Source organism: Astyanax mexicanus, chromosome 5, assembly GCF_023375975.1.
Source record: "Astyanax mexicanus isolate ESR-SI-001 chromosome 5, AstMex3_surface, whole genome shotgun sequence".
Lineage (NCBI taxonomy): Eukaryota > Metazoa > Chordata > Actinopteri > Characiformes > Acestrorhamphidae > Astyanax > Astyanax mexicanus.
Genome location: NC_064412.1, coordinates 53,727,376 through 53,739,565, shown reverse-complemented (window position 1 = coordinate 53,739,565; position 12,190 = coordinate 53,727,376). Strand labels below are relative to the sequence as shown.

The following is a 12,190-nucleotide window of genomic DNA, read 5'->3' as shown; positions in this document are numbered from 1 at the left end:
AATTTAGGAGCAAGCTTATAAATTCGTCGTTAGCGGGCCGGTCTAACTACGGTAATTTAAATAGTTGAATCTATGTAGTTTATGTATTGTTTTGTGACATTAATAAGAATTGTGGTGGTTGGATCTACTTTATTTCACTTTTCAACGGCGTATCCAGTTTATTCCAGTAAATACGTATCTGGTGGATCAGTGTCATGGAGCATTACTCCATCAGTCTATCAGTTTTTCTGCCTGTGGCTAATGACATGTACCCATTTGGATCAGGCAGCATCAGTGAAGCGTGAAGGGGTGGGGTGCGGTGTTTGGGGAGTTCATATTGGGTGTACATGAGGGCCAATGGATGTTGTCAGTGAAAATCAACTGAAAAAAAAATTAGGTCACCATGAGAAGGAAGCTGGAATTTCGTTCACTTTATGCTTCATTGTAAAAAATTGCACAGTGAAAATGCATATTGGGAATATATGGTAGGATATATGTTGTATACAGTTGTAGGATATGTATTTATTTGTAACACTTCAAAGGAAGGGTACTATAATTGCCAGTTTTTACAACTGAATTTCTGTTTTTAATTAATATCTCAATTTTATATTATTTACAACATTTATAAACATTACAGTCTTTAATGTTTAGTACCGGTAATTAGTTGAGACATTTCTTTGAGACATTTAACAGTGTTTATAACAGTCATAAGCACTGTTAATTAATGTACATTTTTAAGTGTTATTTTGTAATGAACTGTTATTAATTAAATGTTATTGTTTTAATACTCTAAAAAGCCTGAATTACACATTTGTGAACTATAACCTATGTATACATATTAATGGGTATTAATGTCTGTACTGGGGTTTATTGAGTATTAAGTAATAAGATTTACATAAGTCACTAATGTAGAATTTCAGTCTTGGATAGTCAGGCATCTAATTTGTGTCCCTTAACATAAAGTGTTACCATATATATAGTTGAAGTTGAAGATATATGTGTATATATATATTGCATGTTTATCTATATATAGGAAAATTGATGGGCTTACATTATGTGAGTATGTGCAAGATGGTGTGTATGGACAAAAATATTGGGATACCTAATTAGTGATTGATTCTTTCTGACTCAAGAGTAGGGTGTAGTATACTATAGGGTTAAGTGTGTGTACTGTATAGATATAGTACATGGGGCAAGTACATGATGCTGTATTTAAAGTGTATAAATAAGGGTTTATATTTAACATATAGTATGCGATGGTGTATATGGGTCATATTATATCAGGAGGGTTCTAATTTCTTATTTTGTCCTTCCTCTGACTGAATCAATGGTCAATGATGTCAATGCAGCCCTCGGGCGAAACATGTCCATAAATAGCACTGTCCTGATACACACCCTAAATCAACATTGACCCGGTCCATATATAAATATATCAGCCCACCACATGGATTCCCCTCAGAGCAAAGCATGTGCCGGACCGCTTTTAACTTGCTCTACAGATCAGCCAGCTGAGATTTGCTGTTTTCTTGTTTTACAGTTTGTGAAATCAGCCTAAATTCTACTAAATTACACAGCATAAAGATGTTTTCTAATGAGAACAATCCGTTTCTCTCGTCCTCCTCCTCTGTCCCGTGTAATAACACAGGCTTCCTGCAGAAGAACAACAGCTTGGATGAGAAAGGACGCATGGTGGGCGCGTTCAGCCAGAAGCAGCAGCTGGTGAGTGAGCTGAGTGACAGAGAACACTTCAGACGCACCGAGACTGACTTCTCCAACCTGTTCGCTCGGGGTAAGAAAGAAACACTGTTTTTTATTGTTTTTTTTTGTTGTTGTTTTTTTTTATTATTATTTATTATTAGCTGGTTGGAGCTGTCCAGGGTGCTGAAACTCAATGAACTGCACAAAAAAGACATGCATTGAATTAACAGAAATATGCATGCAATTTACACATGCATAACTGATAAAACAGTTTTGAAGTATTATATTTTATTATTTTACTGTTTTAAAACAATGAACACATGCATGATCTCATGCCTGCAAGCATTGTTAAAACCCTAAATTCCTCAATCACATAATTCTGGACAACATCATTTTAATAGTATTTAATAGTAGAGGAGTTTAGAAAGTAAAAAAATAGATGACCGAGTTTTGCATGTATTTTGCAAGTTTTTTGTCGAATATGGAAAACTTCAGTTTAGTACATTTTGTCTTGAGAATGAAGAGAAACATGTAGCAGTACACATTCATGCACTAGAGATTAATTCCACTCACACACTGTTTCACTTCTCAATTATACTCAACCTAAAATATACTTAATTTTAACTGATCATCTGATGATTTTACTCCATTTTTACAGTGTGCCTCTCACTGAATTGTATTTCCTGTTCAGATTTACTTCCTGCGAAAAATGGAGAAGAGCCCACCATGCAGTTCCTCCTGGAGGTTATGGACATCCTCACCACCTACGTCCGCAAGACCTTCGACAGATCCACCAAAGTTCTGGACTTCCACCACCCACATCAGCTGCTGGAGGGCATGGAGGGCTTTAACCTGGAGCTTTCCGACCAGCCTGAATCTCTGGAGCAGATCCTGGTGGACTGCAGAGATACACTGAAGTATGGAGTCCGAACAGGTAGATGGAGATCAAATTCCCTAAGCACAGACATGCAGTTTTTAACATGTACGACCAAATCATCATCAATCGTTAACAGATTCCTAACATCTAACCCTAGTTAAAAAAGAGGAAGAGTGACTAAAGGCTGACATGTTTTACTTTGCATTCTTTTTTGCTCAAAATGGTAGTTTAACAAAGATCATTATGATCATTATGTAGCATTTTCACATTAAAATAGCATGTTTTTGCTCCATTAATATAGAAAAGAGTGTCTCTATTCTTGCTAATGTAGGCTGAACAGACTTTTGACTGTAACTTGATGATACATGCAGGACATTGCTTGTGAGAACACTGTACTTATTTCATATTAATTTAATATGCTGTAATATTAGTCTACCACCTCAGTGCCCATTCTTCTGTCTGTTTCAATTTGGTTCAGTGTTTCAGCTTGTCCAGAAATGCATGTGTGAAGTTTGTTCTTTAGTGAGGCTTGAAGCATGGATTCCGCTTGTATAGAGGAAGCCCAGGAGCAAAAAAAAAAACAAAGTTTACCTTATAATAAAGAATAAAAAAACGGGATGAGCATTTTTCCTTGCTATATTATTAATATAAGTTATTATATTAACTTTTTGAGTTTTTTTTAAATGTGTTTTATTTAATTTCATTTTTAATTTTATAAACTACATTTTGGTTTAGGAGTTAAAAGGCTGATACAAATATCAAAGCTGGGTTTGATGCAGTGCATCTTTGATGCAACCTGTGTTATAAACTCAATCTAAACCTGAGGAAACGGTGCTGACTGGAACTGTCCATGGTGCTGGACCCTAGAATATTAGTTGGCTACTTTGTTTGATGGTCCTTGATGCCCTGGAGTTTTACAGCATTATAATATAACGTATTTTTAAAGTGAGGTGTATTCTTAGAATTAGCATATTATTAGCCTAAGGATGGAATATTCTCAGTCGAGTAACATCTCAGGGTTAATGGGAACATCCTCAGTGTGGAGTTGACCCAGATTTGCATTTATATTAGGGAACGTTGCTTAAGCAGTTGATGTAGCTCAATATTTAATTTCAGAAGGGTGATATGAGTAATTTAAGGAATAGCACATGTTTAATTTCACATTATTTTACATTTTCTGTCTTTTCTTAGGACACCCTAGATTTTTTAACCAGCTTTCTACGGGTCTGGACATCATCGGCCTGGCTGGAGAGTGGCTGACCTCTACAGCGAACACCAACATGTGAGTCATTGAGTTTCTAAACTGTATAAAGTGATTTTGTGTTTTAGTCAGGATAACTAATATTACCAAGTTGAGTGAACTCAATAAAATGAGTTTAGAGAACTTCAACCTGAAAAACCAAAAAATGCTTGTTGAGCCACTGAAAAATAAATATTTTAACCAATTTTTAGTATGTAGTAAACTACATGTGTCAGTGCTCTTTCCACAGTGTTGGTTCATACAGCTTTCCTATAGGCTCCTGGCACCATATATTTGCATATTGGGTGTGGCCTCTTCCTTACTTAGCATCTTTGTGTTGTCTGTTACCCAAAGCCACCTTATCCTAGTCGTGCAGTTGTGAAATATATGTGTTGATTGTCAGGCCTCGGTGTTGTAGGCTGTAAGAGCAAGTTACCTTTACTTTGTGTTCCTAGTTGTCACAGTATGTCACAGTAAGCCCACAGAACTTGACAAAAAAAATATTGAGCTAATTTAACTATCGTTGTTTAAACAAAAATTGAATAAGTTGAGTAAATTTGAAATGTTATATATTTACAACTTAACTAAGTCAAAGCAAAATGATGACTTAATTTAAGTTGAGCCAATGATTTTTTTTTCAGTGTGTTGCTTCCCTTTTTCTTCCTTTCTTCTGTCAATTTCTTTTTTTCTTCTATTCTATCTTCCTTTTTTGGCAGGAGGCAAACAATGTAGCTGTGTATGTGTGTGTGTGTGTTTATCCTTGTACAAGTATTTTCCGATGCTGGGAGGTTATGTAAAGTGTGTGTTGTGGCTGTGGGGCCGGCGGGGCTGGTTTTGTCGCTGTATTGATTGATGTCTCTGGATGTCCTGACACTCAGCCAGGGCTCGTGGCCTGCAGGCAGATTAGATTGCATATTGATCAGCACACAGAGCTCCGCATTTCATAACAGCTCTGAATTATAATCCAAACGAATGCTACAGCTGTCTGATCACACTGCACTGAGTCACTAACCCTCAGTCTGACTGTACAGGGTGAAGAGTACAGACATTACCCACACTGGGGTTCAAGAACATTATCACCATGTCATGATGATCTCTGGTAATAGTGTCTGGTAACAGTTATTGGGGAGACCTGCTCTCTATCAAGCACACACACCCACACACACACAACCTAGGTTTATGCATTGGTGTTATGCAAGTTTCTGTTCAAATAACTCATTTTATTTAGGTCATATTATGTCCTAAAATTAGAGGAAGTACAAGTAGTAGAATGAAGTGTTGAATATTCTCTACTGGTCAAAAGGTTTAAGGAAAAATTTAAGGAATTTTATTTTCATTATTTTTGCCATTTCAGCTCTTCAGGTCCAGCAAGCAACTGGAAATGGAACAAAATCCTTTAAGGAAACCAAATTAAATAAAAACTGAAATGACGGGTGCCAATCAAGCGATCAAGCTGATTTAAAATAAGACCTCACTGGAATACTCCTACTTTTACTTTCAGTGTTTCAGTAGTACATTATAGAATAAACTACTTACAATACTTGAGTACAAAAATGTTTCTATAGTAATTCTATAGTATTTCTACTTAAGTCAAAATGCCACTCAAGTCTAGCTCTTTAGTACTTTATACATGTCTAATTCTCTTTCACAAAACCATTTCCAAAATGACATCCTAACAGGAGAAACTTCTTGACCCTCAACGGAAGTCAATGTCAAAACAGATTTGGATCCATGAAATTTTGGAGCATTCCAATTGGTCTAAAGTGTTAAGAAGCAGGTTGTATAATCAATAAGACTTTTTGGACAGTTTGCATGCATGCATTCAGTGGAATATCTATTAAAGTAATCAGAATTGTTTCCAGGTGTGATGTGCAATGAGCCACATAGTCTCAGTGTTTCTAAAATAGTATCAGATTGAATAATTTTACACCAAGTCTCATTTTTTCGGTTAACATCACTCCGGCTCAGACCAGACTCCAGTGCAGATCTTGTTAACGGCTCATTGACTGGGCTTGACTGAGGGCTGGTAGGATGCGGCTGCCAGCTGAGGCCGGCACAAAACCCCCGGGCCGTGGAAACTTCCCTCTGTGTGTGTGTGTGTGTGTGTCGGGCCGGGTGGCTGCTCTGGTCCCACAGGACAGAGCACTTCATTACCGCCGCCCTTCTTAATATAAACGCAGGACTCTTTAATAGAACTCACTTATGACGAGGAAACGCTTGTTAAAGCACCATTATAGAAACAATGGCTGGTGGCACTGGAGAATTACCTCCCCTAATACTCTCCCACCCCAAACAATCCCTGACCACCAATAGAGATCCACTGATGTGGGATATGTTGGACTGATGCCAACATTTGATAGTTTTCATTTATATTCCTTTGTTGATTTTTCTTTCCTTTCTTTTCACGTTCTTTAAAATCTCTTATGTTCTTTCCCTTGTTTTTCAATCTAATACCTTCCTTTATCTTACTGTCATATTCTTTATTTTTCTTGTCCTCTTCTTTCTATTCTGGTCCTTTCTTTGACTTTCTCTTATTATCTTGTCCATTCCATTCCTTTTTGTCCTTTCCTTTATTTCACTATTTTCTTTACATTTTAAATTTCCATTGATATCCTTTGTTTGTCGTTCTTTTTTTTTCACTTCTGTCATTTTCTTCCTTCTGTTATTAGTTGTGAGTTCTTAACATTTCCAGGCTTTTCGATTTTTGTATAGAAATCATGTTGTTTCCTTTCCTCTTTATTGCTTTGCCTTTTCTATTCCTTTCTTTACTCTCTTATATGTCCCAATCCTTTCCTGCTCTTTCTCTTTTCTCTTCTATTTATTTTTTCATGTACTATTCTTTACTGCTCCACTTTTCTCTATCTTTATTTTTTTCATATTATTTTCAACATATTCAACTTTTCAGATCTTTTCTTTTCTTTTTTTTTAGTTTAAATGGCTATCAATATTTTTCCTTACCTTTTCCTATTTTGTCACTTACTTTCTATTGTGTGTTCCATTACTGTAACTTCATTTTCACTTCTTCTGTCTCCTTTTATTTTCTTTGCCTTTTCTGCATGTTACTGTACCTTTATGTCCTTCTCACAAACAGGTGGGAAGGAGGAATGTCAACGCTAATGTGCATGAAATTTATAAAATATAGAAACTGGGACATAAACCTAATATCATTTCTTATCAAAACTGAACTTCCTGTTTATCCCAAATGTAATAAGCTTTATGATGCTACTACTAATATGCACTACTTTAGGATTATAATATACGTATGTGCATTTTCATATAGAACAGTTAAAACCACATGAGCAAGTCTTCCCCTCAAGGTGGTTTGAAGGACATGTGTGACCTTGTCCTGAATCTTCAGTATAAAACACTAAACATATCTCTTTCCACTACAAAAGGGCAAAATGTTATATTAGATTTTAGATTTTTCTAAGCTGTCAGATTGAAGTTATTCATCATTCTTGCAGCAGTCTGAGTTTATAACTGTGCTTATGTTCTGATCTGAGATGAAATGTGTGACTCTTTCTGTGGAGCATTTCACACAGACATGTGTTTTTAGGTCACTGTGACCTTTTAATTTTAAGCTCAAATATATAATGAAGCTCCTGAGGGCACTGCTGGCATTTAAAGGCGAATATTGATGTTCAGTTGCAGCTGCTTTTCTGTCTAAATCCATTAAATGTTACAGTTTGTGAGTCAACAGAAAGGATTTGGACATGAAAAGGGTGATGTTGGTCAGCACAAGGCTGCGTCTGTGAGCTGATGTATCAGAACCGAGTCGCTGCGCTTTCCTCCGAACGTTAGCACTGTGATGCTACTCAGCAGTGCTGCATTAGCAGCAGTTCGAAAAGAGGTGGAGTCTGACTTCACATATATTGGAGGAGGCATGTGCTCCGTAATTGGCCATATAAATTGGGAAAAGAATGGGGGGAAAAAAACATATCCAGGCCTGTGATATTAGTATAATGAACTTACTACAAACTACTGTTTTGCTGCTTGGTTATCATATAGGCTACTAAGAACTTAAAAAATCTGTTTTACAAGAATGTAGAACGCCCTTGTGCCAAAGTCACAGTCAGGATAACACTGGAGCTGTTAGATTTCTCCAGGCTTAGAGCTGTTTGTGTGTGTCTGTGTGTGTGTTGCTGTGTTTTTTTGCTGGGGGGTAAATCTGACTCAGTCGCCCCCCTGCAGGGCTGTTCTAGATCTTTCGGAATGATGCCGCTGCCCTGCTGGGTCTGATTTTCCCCAGCATTATCTGTTCCCCACTGAGAGCAAGTCAGTCATTCAAAACCAAAGCCCACAAGCCCAACACCCCCCCCCCCCTCCACACACACACACACACACACACACACACACAGGCCTTTGTGAGGGGCGAGTGGGATCTTCCTTTGTCTTTTTTCCGTTCTGTCAGTGTGTGTGTGAATGGAACGAAAGCTCCAGTCATGTTATCATCACTCACTGTGATTAATTAGAAATAATCAGCACTGACACATATTGACTGGCTGCTAATGTGCTAAAATACACACACATGCACACACTCACACACACACACACACACACACACACACACTCATACATCTAAAACTGAACAGATTCTTGCGTGACATTAGGTAATTTTATACTTGCATTGTATATTTGTAATAATTTAAAGTAGGCTACATATCCGTTTAATAGTATCAAGTTATATTGAGTTTAATATTTTCAAGTTTATTATTTAATATATGTATATATGCAATATATTCTGAAATGATTGTGCGTAAAATGTACACCTAAAGGAATCAATCAACTCAAACAAACAAAACTCTGTGACATCAAGAAGCACAAATGAGTCAAGTTACATGATATATGTATAAAAGAACACAGTTACAGCTGACTTGATTCAGTCCAACACACAAAAGATTTATGAACACCCCTTCAAATGTTTTAATTATAAAATAGGTGAAGCAGATACAGATTGACCTATTGGCACCATGTCTAATGCCAGCAGTGGAACTGTGTTCTCTGGAATGATGGAGATCCATCCAGTACTTTTAGGATATGTTGAGGATGAGATGGAATGGGGTGGTAGTCATCTAACATCCAAACACCCTGACCTCACTAATGCTCTTGTGGCTGAATTTTAATCAGATTCACACAGTAATGCTGGAGAACCCTGGAACAAAACCTGGTCTTTAGCCAAATTAGGTACATAATGCAAATAAAGGAGTGGCAAATAATATAATCAATAGATCAATAGAAATGGTCCCAAATCACATTTTTCAGTTTTAATAGGCACTTGACTATATAGCCCTTGACTATATATATATATATATATATATACTGTATATATATATATATATATATATATATATATATATATATATATATATATATATATATATATATATATATATATATTGCCTACCCTTTTTACCTAACTAATATATATATATATATACATACATACATATATACACACATATGTCTATATGTGTTTATTACAAAATTAATTGACACAAAACAATATAAAAAAACACACAAAAGAGAAAATTAAGATAAAAAATTAATCATTTGAAAGTTTAAAATTTATAGACTGCTCATTTAGTAGTTGAGTAGTTATTACTCAATACATTTTTGTAGCTTATATAACTCTGTTATAAAAGATACAACAGTTATGAAATCTCGAGTTCCACAAAGGCCTGCTATTAGTCACGCTCAGCACAGAAAGCTTCAGAAATTCAGAAAGCTGCATTGTCTTCCTCAAAAATGAGATCCAGAAATGTCCTTACCAGGCATGCAAACATAAGGCACACATAAGGGGAAAAAGTCCTATACAGAATTGCTATTTTATAGAAACAGCCTATTGTATGTTGTGCATATATGTTTACATACATACATTTTAGACTAGAACATCTGTCTGGTTATTTTAAAATACACTGCAATGTAAAATTAACAGCAGAATATATTTTTTTATGTTTTAAGTTAGAACATATTCTTATTTTACAATAACTGCCTGCTAACTGAAGAGGAGGGGGAAACAACACTGCATTAAAAAAAGCACATATATTGATGTAAAAACGGCCAATTAATCAAAAAGCAGGTACATGTATCCGCCGATATCTTCCTTATTCAGGAGCTGTAGTACATGAAGAACAGGGTTATGGTTAATAAAGGGGCGTGGCTATGGTATGAATGCACATTCATTCAATAAATTTATTTTAAATTTATAAATTTAATTTATTTATGTAGCTCTTTTACAACATGTCCTTTTATTAATAGTTTAATAGTAATAGTAATAGTAGTTTTAATAGTAATATACATTCTATCTACCGCATATCTAAAAGCATGAATTATACTATTGTTCTAATAGTATTTATATTGTAATAATAACTCAAAAAAAGTCCAGAGGCTTAAAGACAATGACCAATCATTCTCATTCATTCATTCAATACATGAGGGTTTTTGTTACTAATGACACCTTTTGTAAGGGATATTTTCACATGTTCACACTGACAGAAAAGCCTTCAAGAGTCATGAGTTATGTTTTATTTGTTTTATTTCATTTTTGTGTCCTACAGTATATGCATCTTCTTCTAAAGGTTTAACAGTGAGCCTGTTGTGGTGTTTGGGTGCTCTTTGTTCCTTTTGTGTTACATACCCCACACGCACACACACACACACACAGCCTCAGTCTGTGTGTATGTGAATGAGAAAGATTTGAACTGAAACATGGCCTTATCTCCTCTCAGCAGCCGTGCCCTACCTGTTTCCTGTCAGATTCAACCCCTTCATTTAGACTGACAGATATTCATCACTCCATCGGCTCCCTTCATTAAACCCCCTCCCAGTCCTCTCCCTGAAATGAGCGCTTATCTCTCTCATCACAGCACTATTTTAATTAGTAGGACTCAGAGCACTGCAGTGGAGCAGGATTTATCTCATATGGAACAGTGTGTAATGTCGGCCAGCTCTGTGAACGTCCAGAGACGCCGCTTTTATCGCTTTTATGAGGATTTGAAATTAGCTGAACACAATCAGCTGCTGGTATTGATGATATCTCTGAGATTCTGTTATTAGGTTTGTTGATGAAGTCCATTTTAGCAGTCTGTGCACTGCTCTGCTTTCCCAGCATGCAGTGCAAATCGGCGCATTTCTTGCCAGTTCATTTTATTGAGTCAAATAAGCGGAAATGGCTGGAAAGATAGAAAGTACATTTGCATTATTGTGAACATCAGCAGAATGAGAAGAGGAGGAGGACATGTATTTTCACAAAAACATATAAACATACAGTTATAATGAATAAAATATCCAACAACGTAAGGGCAAAGTTTCCTTACTAATGGAAAAATGGAAAATCGAATGGAAATTGAAAATCTCCATTCAAAAGGCTGTTTAATCTAGGCTTAATCTTTGTCTGAAAAACCATCCCAAAGCGTTATTTGAGTCATGCCAGTCTTTTCTGGACAGTAGAGACAGTTACTCCAACAAAAGAAGGATAAACTCTTTTTTAATATTCTTTTAGAAGAAACAATGAATGAGCAGGTGTCTCATATTTTTTTACTTTTTCACTTTTTATAGTGTTGCTTAATAAGTAAATGTCTGAATCTATCTGAATATTGTTTTTGAAACACAGTGTGTCTTTGACACTTTTACCCTTTCACACCTGAATTTGAGATAGATAGATTTGTGATAGATTTCAAAGTGATAGAAAGTCAAGAATGTTGTTTTCTGTCTGTAATGCACAGAAAAGAAGACTAATATTATACTATAAAATCTATATGGCAAATTAATCCAATTGACTAATATATTTATTTATTTTTTTCATTGCATTCAAAGCATTTGTGTAATATTTCATATTGACCATTTTATTTTAGAAACCATTTCTAAACAAAAAAAAATGAGTAAAAATAAGCTGTTACATTCCCTCAGTGGCTCTAGTTACTGTTTCATTGGTTTATAAAGTTGTTCATTGGCTGGTTCATGGTGTATTCTGATGGACAACAGCTCTCAATTAGTGTTGGATGCAGAGTCTGAAAGTGTTAAATAAAAATATGGTTTCAGCACAATAATTACATAATACTTAAACAAAAAATATAAGTAAAAAAAATACTCAAGTCTGCCTCTTTCTTCTTCATCTTCAGGTTCACCTATGAGATCGCTCCTGTGTTTGTGCTGATGGAGCAGCTGACTCTGAAGAAGATGAGGGAGATGATTGGCTGGCCGAATGGAGAGGGAGATGGGCTTTTTTCACCAGGTAAACTCACCTGTCTGGAGCTGAAAAAGAAATAATGCCTTGGATTTACTGGAATCAGTGACTTTGTATTGACCAAAATTGTATACCATATATTAAACAAACTGTATTTCTTTATATTTCTACAAAAATAGAAAAATCTGTGAATCGGCCATTTAAACATACT

The 12,190-nt window shown here is 35.7% G+C and overlaps 1 protein-coding gene across 2 annotated transcripts in view; it reads left to right on the top strand.

Annotated features, from left to right (window-relative positions):
- gad1b (glutamate decarboxylase 1b) overlaps positions 1–12,190 on the top strand; it is a 28,461-nt gene that overhangs the window by 6,035 nt on the left and 10,236 nt on the right. For both annotated transcript variants that reach the window (XM_007244144.4, XM_007244143.4), the window contains 4 exons: positions 1,625–1,768; positions 2,369–2,611; positions 3,746–3,836; positions 11,915–12,027. In XM_007244144.4, coding sequence (XP_007244206.2) covers positions 1,625–1,768; positions 2,369–2,611; positions 3,746–3,836; positions 11,915–12,027 — 591 coding nt within the window. The remainder of the gene's footprint in view (positions 1–1,624; positions 1,769–2,368; positions 2,612–3,745; positions 3,837–11,914; positions 12,028–12,190) is intronic.